This window comes from Rattus norvegicus, chromosome 10 (assembly GCF_036323735.1).
Source record: "Rattus norvegicus strain BN/NHsdMcwi chromosome 10, GRCr8, whole genome shotgun sequence".
NCBI lineage: Eukaryota > Metazoa > Chordata > Mammalia > Rodentia > Muridae > Rattus > Rattus norvegicus.
The window spans coordinates 103,921,069-103,933,365 of NC_086028.1; the positions used below are offsets into that span (position 1 = coordinate 103,921,069).

The 12,297-nt window shown below is 48.2% G+C and overlaps 1 protein-coding gene across 4 annotated transcripts in view; it reads right to left on the minus strand.

Annotated features, from left to right (window-relative positions):
• The window catches only part of Cyth1 (cytohesin 1), an 83,121-nt gene that overhangs the window by 19,693 nt on the left and 51,131 nt on the right, over window positions 1-12,297 (minus strand). For all 4 annotated transcript variants that reach the window (XM_006247784.5, XM_063268306.1, XM_006247785.5 and 1 more), the window contains exons 2-7: window positions 8,044-8,126; window positions 6,675-6,739; window positions 2,683-2,749; window positions 2,325-2,443; window positions 1,918-1,998; window positions 854-966 (exon numbers count right to left, since the gene is read on the minus strand). In XM_006247784.5, the coding sequence (XP_006247846.1) occupies window positions 854-966; window positions 1,918-1,998; window positions 2,325-2,443; window positions 2,683-2,749; window positions 6,675-6,739; window positions 8,044-8,126 (528 nt within the window). The remainder of the gene's footprint in view (window positions 1-853; window positions 967-1,917; window positions 1,999-2,324; window positions 2,444-2,682; window positions 2,750-6,674; window positions 6,740-8,043; window positions 8,127-12,297) is intronic.

Genomic DNA, 12,297 nt, shown 5'->3' on the forward strand with positions numbered 1-12,297 from the left:
CACTAAGGACACTCATTTTTTTTTCAGATATAAAAGAATAGGAAAACAATAAAATGGCTGGGAGCAGTGGAGCCTGGCTTTAGCCCCAATACTCAAAAGGCAGATCTCTTGAGAGTTCCAGTACAGTCTGGTCTATAAAGGGCCAGGTAGGGCTATACAACAAAACCTCAGACCAATACAATGCATAAAAAAGGAAAAAAATTAAATGCAATTCTATTTAGTAATAATATGGTCTGCTTTATTTCTCCTGTATAAATGTACCTATAAAATCACTTTACAGACACTGTGATGTACTCTCACCTGAGCATATGCATGGGTGTGTATGTATGTATGTATATATATGGGATAGGTATATACATATACATATATACATAGGGGACAGGTATACACATATACACACATGTGGGTGGCTTTTTGTTAATCTTATCATTTTCCCATGCGAATATCTTCATAAGAACATGATTTTTCTTTCTTTTTAAGGCAAGGTCTTGATTAAGTAGCCTAGCTAACTATATTCATAAATTTGCTTTTGAGACAGGATTTCTCTGTGTGGCCCTGGCTGTCCTGGAACTTGCTCTGTAGACCAGGCTGACCTTCAACTCAGAGATCTGCCTGCCTCTGCCACTGCCCAATGTTGAGACATCTTTAAGAGTTACATGTTTTATAATTCTGAACCCAGTGCTTGCAATCACATGAGGCAAGACTCCTCCATTAAGCACACCAAGTGTTCACTGTAGCTCAGGGCTGGTCTTCTGGATGCTTTGAATCTTTCAAGGTTATGCCCACCATTAAGTAACTGTTCTTGGCATGGACTCGGCCTCTTGTCTTAGCTCTCCCTCCCTCCCCCACTCACCTGTAGACTGGAACACCCCAGTATTGCACTGACAGTACCGCTGCGCAAAGGCCTCCATCATCCGGTCAATCTTCTGGGCCTCTCCAGGGAGCCGGAAGCTCCACAGGAACTGCCTGAGGGTAAAGACAGGAGCATTGTTTTGACCTGTGCTGCTGCTAGTGTGGCTTTAATATCAGAGGGTGAAGGAAGTGGGGGCTCCAGTCCACAGAAGTCACAGAAACTGAACAGAAGCAAATGTAACCATTGCCCACCACTGTGGCCTTAGCTGAACTGAGACACCAAGAAGAACAGCCCCTCTCTAGAAGATGATACAAAAGTAAGACAGATGTTAATCATTTAAAATGAACTCTAAGGGAAAGAAAGGTCCATCCAGGGCATTCACTACGGAACCCTGTGGGTCACATTTGTTCATGGCCACAGGTTTAGTGCTGCAATATTGTGTCCTTAAAACTCAGAGCTCAAAAAGTCATCCTAGGATTTATACCTAGAGCAGGGAAAAGTCTCTAAAGGGCACAAACCAAGCTTGATAAAGAGTTAAAGCTGAGCTGTGTGGCGGTAGAGCTTGCCCATGATCCCAGCACTTGGGAGACAGAGGCAGGCAGAGCTCTGAGTGTAAGCCCAGCCTGCTCTACAGTGTATGTTCCAGGACAGGCAGGGACACACAGAGAAACCCTGTCTCCAAGGGGAAAAAATAGTTGATTTTTTTCTTTTCTTCCTTTCTCTCTTTCTTTCTTTCTCTCTCTTTCTCTCCCTCTTTCTTTCTTCCTTCCTTTCTATCTTTCTTTCTTTCTTTTAAATGAAATACACGGCTACCTATAGGGTAAGAAATGAAAGGGCTTTCTATTCTGAAGAGTAGAACTAATTTCAGTATTTAAGGTCTTAACAGCCCCTCCATTCCCAAGACCAAGAAACCATCCTAGTGAATGCTATCCCACACAGGCATGTACATGGCCTCCCTGGAAAATACTTTATGACAGTCACAACAACCTCCATCGACAGGCTTGGATGGAATAGCACACAGGATAGAATACTCCTGCCCCACGGGACCTGCTGACAACACCCACCGCAAGGCCTGGACGAGGTTCAGGTCGGTGAACTCGTGCAGCTCCACAAATGCATGCAAGACCTGGATGCTGAACTCATCTCTATCAGAGGACAGACAAGAGACAGAAGGAAGCACACGTCAGACCCCGACACTGAACAAGACCCATCCTGATCACAAGCAGATGGCATCCCCAGAGTCCCAGCCCATCAGACCTCTAAGCCTGGCCATCCAGTCAGGAGGCTGTCTGCCTGGCTGTTTGCTAACTAAACAAGCAAGGCGCTTCTATGCCCCGGGACAAGTAGGTTAATCATTCCACTCAGTACCATTGTGGTGCCAGCTGCCCTACCACAGTCCCCACCCCATGACTTAGGCAGCAGGGAGCTTATTTCTTCCCATGGTTCTGACCACCAGCTTTGAAGGCCTCACCTCTCCCCAAGGTAGTCACCGATGGCTGTTTTGTTGAGCCCTTCCCCTTTATACAGGAACTGGGCAATGTCCTCACAAGTGTTTTTCAGCAGGCCATTCTCGATTAAGAACTGGATCCCCTGCACCAAGGTCAGAAAGAGCAGAGATGCTGGCTCAGAGGTTGGAGAATGAGTGTGGGCCCTGGCGCCTGTGTCGGCACACACCCACCACCGGACACTGGGACAGGGGACTCAAGTCAGAAACCAGAGCCCCAGCCTCAAGAGCTGACATTTACTCCAGAGAAGAGCAGCTTAGACCGAGGTCCCCACGGCCCTGCCCCACTGTAATAGTCTGGCAATTGTCACTTCCTTCTGCTTACCTTCTTAGGATCCATGTTGAATTTCTTTCTGCCCATGGCTACCTGTTTGTTCCTCTGCATGTTTTTCCTGAAAAACAAGTGTAGCTGTTAGTGCTCTGGCGGCAGGACGTCTGGGAGGCTGGAGCAGCCTATATGTGGTGCTGACAGTGTGGGAAGACAGGCCTAAAAGGGTAAGGAAGCAATGTGGTCCATCCACACAGGTCAGCCCGGCTCAGCTGAAGCCTCCTTCTCTCTAGAGTCATAGCCTCTCTTAGAATTTCTTCTTCTTAAACTTTGCTGTCTACACATTGTGGAACTGCCTGTTTTATATGTAAACCTGAAGGGCTTTTAATAAGCTTACCAATTGCCATAACTAGTTTCAGAAAACTTTTATCAGTCCAACAAAATTCCCCACAGTCATTTCCTGTTCACCCACATTCCTCTTTCAACTCAGGGGAACTCTTTTTTTTTAATATTATATATAATATTAAATATTATATATAATATATAATATTTATTATATATAAATATTATTACATTTATTATATATAAGTACACTGTAGCTGTCTTCAGATACACCAGAAGAGGGCACCAGATCTCTTTACAGATGGTTGTGAGCCACCATGTGGTTGCCGGGAATTGAACTCAGGACCTCTGGAAGAGCAGTCGGGTGCTCTTAACCGCTGAGCCATCTCTCCAGCCCAGGGGAACTCTTTTTTAAAAAGATTTAGTTATTTGTTTGTTTTATGTAAGCATGCTGTCATTGTCTTCAGACACAGCAGAAGAGGGCATCAGGTCCCATTACAGATGGTTGTGAGCCACCATGTGGTTGCTGGGAATTGAACTCAGGACCTCTGGAGGAGCAGTCAGTGCTCTTAACCGCTGAGCCCTCTCTCCAGCCCACTGGGGAACTAACTCTTGACCTACCTTTGGTGTACACATCTGCCAAATTCTGGACCTCTCATACGTGTAGAACCGGGACAAGCTGGGCTTTAGTCTCCGAGCAAATGAGCTGCTCAGGAAGAACTCATGTGCTGCTGCCACCTTTAGGGGCCAATGAGCCGTCGGCACTAGCCAGACCCCAAGGTAAAAAGTCCCTTGCTCCTCCTCTTTTTTCTTTTTTTCCCAGGTTGAGACATGGGTTCACTCTGTAGCTCAGGCTGGGCTAAAACTCACTGCGTAGGTCAGGCTGGCCTGAAACTCATAACGATCCTCCTGCTTCCACCTCCAAATGCTGGGATTATAGACATGAGCCTACCATGCTTGGCCAGGCTGACTGAGGTTCAGGACTGGTATGAGTCCCAGGCTATCTAACCACATTTTCCCCAAGTCAAGGAATACTACTTTGATCTATATTTCCAAAAAAGTACAAGAAAAGGCTGATGGGCAAGCTGGGAGGGCGAGCTGGGAGGTAGTGGTACACACCTCTAATCCCAGCACTGGGGGCAGAGGCAGGCAGATCTGAGTCTGAGACAGCCTGCTCTATAGAGTGAGTTCCAGGACAGCCAGGGCTACACAGAGAAACCCTGTCTTAAAGAGAGAAAAAAAAAAAAAAACATAACAAAAAAAACCCCTCAAAAACCAAAAACCAACCAACCAAACAAACAACTGCAGGGCGACTTCTCAGAGTGCAGTCCTTGGAGCCCTGCAATGGCAAGGCACGTAACTGCCCACAGGGACCTTCGGTGTCTTTTCCTTGGTTTAGTCCCTTACTGAAGCTCCCCCTGTCTCTGGCAAGCCCTAACCCAGAGCACAGACTCCAGTAGTACACGTCCACATCTCTGTCAACTGTAATTGCCGCTTCTGAAGGCTGTGGGTGCTCACGGGGTGGCTGGCTAACTTCACTGGCTCCTCAGGAATCAGCTGCAAGCCATCCAGTGTTGTAGCTTATGGCTGCCAGGCATGCTCAAAGGATGTGCTGGCTAAAGTTCCACATGCGTCTCCGTGAGTCAGCTCCTGGCTCTCTCTACCTGTCTAGCATTCTGTCTGTGACTGCGGAGACAGTCATCACGCAGGCCTATGGGTCAGCTCCTGTCCCAACTTCGGCAGTCTCCCTTGCACACCAGCTGTGTCACCTGGTCACCTTGAGGAAGCTCTAAGTTCCACAGTACTATGTTGCCTTTGCTTCGTCCACAATGTTTGGGGTTGTTATAGAATGCTGAATCCCGCCTTTGATTACACACATGACCACCCACCTGTGGAAAAGCCAGAATGAGTAAACCCTGACTACACAGATGCTCAGTCAGAATCCACAGAACAGCTCACCTTTCAGAATCTTCAATTCTGGAATGCCAGTTTAAACTCCAGGGGTTAAACCATAAATAACTGACGTGTGGCCTTGTGCTCAGAGGCACCAGAAACCCTGCAAAAGTTGGCCTTTTTTCTTTATGTTCTCTTTTTCTTTCTTTTTTTTTTCATTCATTCATTCATTCATTCATTCATTCATTCATTCATGATTTTATTGTCTCTCTGTGTAGCCCTGGCTGTCCTGGAACTCATTCTGTAGACCAGGCTGGCCTTAAACTCACAGAGATCCACCTGCCTCTGCCTTTCAAGTGCTGAGTTAAAGGTGTGCACAAGCGCGCCTGGCCTGTTACCTTTCCTAAGCGCAGAAGTTATAACTCTAGATGGACTCTTACCGAGAGGCCCCACCTCTGATCTAGACAGAAGCTGCAGAGACGGCCCGGCGGTAAGGACACCTGGTGCGATTCCCACACCCACACCAGCCATAACTGGTTCCAAAGGATCTGATGTGCTCTTTTGACTTCCATGGGCACCAGACACACGTGTGGTGCCCAGACACACAGAGTGCACAGACGTACTTGCATGTGCTCCAGACATACATGCAGTGAACAGACATATCTGTGAGCAAAGCACTCATATACATAAAAATTTTAAAGTCTAAAAAACGTTAATAGAAAATGAGAGAGCTATAACTCTAAGTGACAACCGGAGGGCTGGCAGTGGCCCTCGTGAAGATGTAGCCCCTCCATCCCTAATGGCATTGCCCATACAAGTTTAAACTAACAAATCAAGGCCTTATAAGCCAGACAGGGAGGCTTAGGCTGAGACAGACACAGACTGAGAGGGGCCTGAAAGCAGACAATTTACTGAGGGAGGTGGTTAGGAAAGGCCTGGGAATTACAGCCAAGGTCACTGACGTCTTATCATTTTCCACTGTAATGGTTTCCACAGTCTTCTCCCTCAAGCATACGGAGGTGCAAATAAACTTGACATTACCCTAGACATAGGTGGGCACACCAGCCTCAGGAGATCATACTAGCGGTGCTCACTAAGCTTTTCCACTAAGCAAGAGTAAAATAGAAACTTAAGACATGAACACAGAGTGGACATCATAGAAGAGACACAACAATCTCCACGGGGACTTATGGGCACTTGGGACAGTGGGCCTCGAGCTTCCTAACACTGCGACCTTTCATTGCAGTTCTTCCTGTTGTGGAGACCTCCAGCTGTAAAACTGTTTCGTTGCTACTTCAAACTGTGATTTTGCTACTGTTATGAATTGTAAATATCTGATATGCAGGACATCTGATATACGACCCTTGTGAAAGAGTCTCTTGACCCCCAAGGAGGTCATGGTCTAAAGGCTGAACCACTGGCTTAAAGTTTTCCGGTGCCTTTGAGCTTTCTGGCTCATTTCCTACACATAAAAGCTTTCCTATGGCTCAGCCTGGCAGTGCACACCTTAATTCCAGCCCTTGGGAGGCAGAGACAGGCAGATCTCTGTGCTCAAGGTCAGTCTGGTCTACACAGTGAGTTTCAGAACAGCCAGAGAGACGTAGAAAGATTGTCTCAAAAAAAAAAAAAAGTTTCCTATGTCAGATCCTTGCAGTGAGGGCTGAGAGGCAGGGCAGGAAGGCATCTATCTGTGTGCCTGCTAGGACTCTGAGGCAGAAAGCCTGCTTTGTGCTTGACTGTGCCCGGGTGTGTGGAGAAGGAGGGTGCACTGGGAGCCAGACCAGGAGGCCTACCCAGCAGCAGGACAAACTCACCGTTCCTCTGTGGATCCCAGGCTTTCAATTTCATTAGCAACCTCTGCTATCTCTTCCTTCAGCCTCTGTAAACAGAAGGGGTTACCAGGAGGACAGCTGCAGACCAGAGCCATACTTCCAAAGCCCTTCACACAACTCCCTCCACACTAACACCAGAGCAGAGAGAACAGAACAACAAAACAGGCACAAACCTAGCAGGTCAACCAAAAGAATGTCTTTACTCAATGATACCTACTAGGCCCCCAGACACTGAGCCTGCAAGGGAGAGGTGGCTCCTTGGCTCACAGTTCCTGGGCTAGGGAAGAAGGGTTTTTCTTTTTTTAGGAACATGCACTATGTTAAAAAGGTGTAGTCATGGGAGGTGGAGATGGCTCAGAGATTGCTCTTCCAGAGGTCCTGAGTTCAATTCCCAGCCACTACATGGTGACCCACACCATCTACAGTGAGGTCTGGTATCTTGGCAGAACATAGTCTTGCTATATAGTCTTGCTACAGTATAGAGTGACAGAGCTAACAGGCACCCACGTGTCTGGTTGTCTGGGACATCAGAGGCTGTGCTGCTGGACCTATACTGTGGCCTCATGCTGTTCTAACTGGACACGGGAAGGCCCCACTAAATCTGCTGACCTTTCACTCCCACCCTCTGCCTTCTCCTTCACCCAGGCTTGGAAGGGCATGACTATGGTCATGTAGAGCATGGGGTAAAAGCCTCTCCTCGTCCCCAGCAGTGACCAGAGAATCAGGAAAAGCCATCGGAACAGTTCCAATCGTCAGTGGCGAGCAGGCCTGTCCTCTCACTGTCCTGTGAGGTTTGGGCCATACGTTTTGCAGCCTTGAATCTTACTCAGGATTTAGAAGAGCAACATCCAACTGCTCAAAGTGACATAACCTACCGCATGGCTCCTTCTTCCCAGTTATGAAGGAAACTTGGAAAGACATGGCTTTCCAGTCTAGTCTCTAGGGACATGCCCTGCAAACAGCAGTGCATCTGGCCTCACAGGAAGCTGTGAAGGTGCTATAGTTCCACCCCATGACCAGAAGAACAGAAGGGAAAAAACAAACTAGTGCTATAATCCAGGCCCTCGGCTCACAGGTGGTGGAGTTAGGGCCTGCAGAAGGTACCAGCAAACCTGAGGCTGCATCTGTGTGTCAGCTGGGGAAACTTAGCTCAGAGTCCCTTTACCTCTGATAAATGGCAGCAGGGAGCGCTGTTCTAAGGCTCTACTTTCTGGGAAACCAAAAGCGACTGCTAATACCTCTACTTTGGCCAGAGCTGTGGCAAGCAGCAGCTGTAAGCCTACCCTGTAACACACACACTTCGCACACCCAAGCATTCCTTCCTCCGTTAGCTTCCCAAGCGCCCTCCAACCTGGATGTCAGCCAGCAGCTCCTGCTTCCTCCGCCGGATGTTCTCCAGTTCTTGACGCTCCTCTGCAGTCAGGTCACTGGGGACTGCAAAGACAGAACTGTCATGAAAGCATTCCTCCACAAAATAACAAAATCCCAAAAACTCACAGGTAAAATGTGACCAAGAAAGAAGCCAGAAGCCAATTTAGAAATGATGGACGGGAGGGAGATGCAACCAGGTGGACCACCGCGGATGAGCAGGGTGCCAGGCCTGGTCACCATCTCCCCCACGGTTCTCCTGCCTTCCAGCGGGGCAAGGACAGGCCAGTCCCCTGCTGGTCAAAGTGGAACTACATCCCCATGAACTGTCTCAGGTGAACTCAAAGCAACACGGCGCCTTTGGAGAAAAGTGGGTGAGAATTCCGTGCACACAGAGAGAGTCTGCATTTAAGTCTAGGAGCGAGGATTATGAGTCTTTTCAGCTCATCATGAACACTGCCACATGCCCACATGACCATCTTCTTATTCAAGCACTCTGTTGGAAGCAGGTGGCCACACAAGTAACAAACACTAGAATCAGCAAAGTGTCGCTGTTCCTATGTCTTCAGTCCCCACCCCCATACAGACCTCCCTAAGTCCCCGCCACTCATTTAGCCACATGCTGTCCAACTTAATGAGTGATCTGAGGAGGAAGTGAAATAAAGGTGTGTCCCCTTATTCTCCAGGGACACATTTCAAGAACCCCAGCAGACTTCTAGACCCACAGCATGCTTGTCTCTATGTGCACATCCACATTGGATGACTCTTCTGACTGGCCCAGGCACAGTCCTACACCATAGCCAAACTTTTGGCAGCCTGAGGAACAGCAGGAAATGAGTAAAGATTTTCTCAGCTTTACAGCGGGTCAGACAGAGAAGGGTAGAGCAGGTCAGAATTAATCCTGTTATTCAGAATGCCATGTAAGTGAAGGCTTATGAACTGTTCGTTTCTGGAATTTTCCATTTAGTAGTTTGGCTACAGATGACGGTGGGTAATGATTGTACCTGAGGTGCCTCAAGTTGTGCCTTGTGTTTAGTGAGCAAGTGTTGGCTCCTGTCTCTCTTGGCACAGTATGGTGTAGGACACCAGTGTCCTCAACATGAACAGACAGCTCTCTTCTGTTCTTGAGTCAAGGTGCACGCACCCGTGAGGTTTGATGCTCAACTCCTCAGCTGCACTCACACCCCACAGTGGTGGCACACTGGAATGATGCAGTAAGGAGGACACTTGATTGACCCCGCAGAGCAGGGATACACCCCTGTTTACAACATAGATGGACACACACACCGAGGACTCAGAGAACACTCAGGGCATGGCATGGCTTTGAGAACTGGAGGCAGAAATTCCCTTTAAAAATATCTGAGCATATCAAAATTTGATCTGATGCTTACAGAGCTGGTTAATCAGATTTATCAATGAGTCTCCATTTGAGCAGAAAGGGGCAAAACTAAATTCCAGATCCTTACTACAAAGATGATGGAAAAACAACAAACAACCAACCAACCAGCCAACCTTGTGTCCAGACTGCCGAGTTTCCACTTCAAGCTGCCTCCTGGGGGACCCTTATCTGCATTTCATATTCAAATTGTGCTTCTCACTGTCTGCCGATTGGATGCTTCTTTAAAAATAGGGAAGACACTCGAAAAAGTAAACAAACCTCACTCCTGTAGGCCTTCAGAACCAGGATTGCAGCAAGTCTTCTGGACAGAGAAAGTGGGAGAGCACAGGCCTGGTCAGTAACCTTGGGAGCCCAATCTCCAGGCTCCGCATGCTGGAGACCGAGGACATATCCATCCCCACGCCAGGACGTAAGAGTGGACAGCTACCTAGTGAGGAGCTGCCCCAGGAGGGATGGGAGCCCTTGGGGATGCCCTGCCAGCTCCACCTCAGCAGAGCCCCTAGGTCTTAAAAGACCCAACCTGCCCAGGGCTTTCCTCTCAAGCTCCTTTTCCACTGACGCCTACAGTGGAAAGAGTAAGACCTCAAGCAAACAAATCCTGGAGCAGTCAGATGTTAGAGAGCAAAGAAAAATTGTTCTTCCGAAAACCCAGACACTTGAAAAGGGGTGGGGTGGGGGGGAAGTATAGGGAAAAAAGATCATTCTTTTGGAAATTAACCTCCTTCAATCCTCCTATCTAAATAAAAAATGTCAAAGAAAGGACTAGGGCTGGAGAGATGTCTTGGAGGGGAAGAGCACTGACTGAACTCCTAGAGGACCAGGTCTGGTTCCCAGCACCCACATGCTAGATTACAACCTTTTTTTTAACTATGCATGTGATACACTGACATATATGTAGGCTAAACACACATACATATAAAATAAACAAACAAAAAGGACCAGAGGACAAAATGAGCAGTAAAAGGAGCAACAGAGAGGCCTGAACACGGGCAGCCATCAGCTCACCATGGCACAGTAAAACCTGTGATCCTACAGAGAAGTCAACAGGAGCCGAGACCTCTACATGGCGGGGAGTCAGGGGTTCATCAGCCCACAGCTAAAGAGATCTACACACTCCAGTGAGAACTTTGAAGGCCTTCAAGATTCTAAATGAAAATGACCCCAGCCAAATGGGGACCAGTCAGAGTCATCAGACAGCCAAGTAGCAGACAGCAAGTCTCCTGGCCACATGTTTTAAAGTGACTTGCAGAGGAGCACTCTGTAGGACAAGGGACAGGGCACTCCGGTGCGTGAGGATAGCAAACAAGACGGCTGGGGGTGGGGCACAAAGCATGTGGAACAGGTTGGTGTGCAAGCTGTGGACTGGAGGAGGGTGTCCCAAAGAGCTAAACTGCAAGTCAAAGAGTAGAGTGCACAACGCACTCTACAATCCCAACACTCTAGAGGCTGAGGCAGGGGCAGCCTAAGCTTGAGGCCAGCAAGGGCTGTATAACAAGACTGTCTTGGGGACTGGGAATTGTGAAAATGGGAAGGCACTGCTTCACCTTCTCTTAATGGAATGGAAAGTTTATGCAAAATGCAGAAGCAAACAAATGCATCTCATCTCACAAAGCTCCTGGGAGGCAGGAGGAAGAGGCTTGGGTACCAGGGTGCTGAGCAGCCCACTCAGCCTTTGCATCCCTGTCCCCACCTGCTTGCTGCTTGTTAGCTTTTGGAATCAGCCTACTCACAAGGCATAAAATGCTCACCAAGGATGAAGAACAGTGATCACAGGTGACAATGGTACCATGAAGAATGAAACCAATGTGACAGGATGGGATCACCCAACAGGCAGAGTCTCTACTGCAGAGGCAGGAGGACAAAGGAAGCAAGAGTCTGAGTAGAGACCAGGGAAGAGAAGTCCACAGTGTAGACACACTCACAGTGTAGACACACTCACAGTGTAGACACATTCACAGTGTAGACACACTCACAGTGCAGACACACTCACAGTGCAGACACAGACACACTCACAGTGCAGACACAGACACACTCAAAGTGCAGACATAGACACACTCACAGTGCAGACACAGACACACTCAAAGTGCAGACACACAGTGCAGACACACTCACAGTGTAGACACACTCACAGTGTGGATACACACAGTGCAGACACACTCACAGTGCAGACACACTCACAGTGCAGACACACTCACAGTGCAGACACAGACACACTCACAGTGTAGACACAGACACACTCACAGTGCAGACACAGACACACTCACAGTGCAGACACAGACACACTCACAGTGTAGACACACTCACAGTGCAGATACACTCACAGTGCAGACACACTCACAGTGTAGACACACTCACAGTGCAGACACACTCACAGTGTAGACACACTCACAGTGCAGACACACTCACAGTGCAGACACACAGTGCAGACACACTCACAGTGTAGACACACTCACAGTGTAGCTACACAGTGCAGACACAGACACACTCACAGTGCAGACACATTCACAGGGCAGACACAGACACACTCACAGTGCAGACACATTCACAGGGCAGACACAGACACACTTATAGTACAGATACACTCACAGTGTAGACACACTCACAGTGCAGACAGAGACACACTTATAGTGCAGACACACTCACAGCGCAGACACAGACACATTGCAGACACACTCACACTCACAGGACTTGCAGAGGTTAAAATGAAAGGGCTAAAAGGCAGAGCAAACCCCTTAGCTGGAAAGAAGGCGAGCTGAAGCCTCTGCCGATCACAGAGGAAGCCAGGGGTTCATTCCTGGTTCTGACACAGTAACCAGTCACCAAAGACCCAGGCACCAA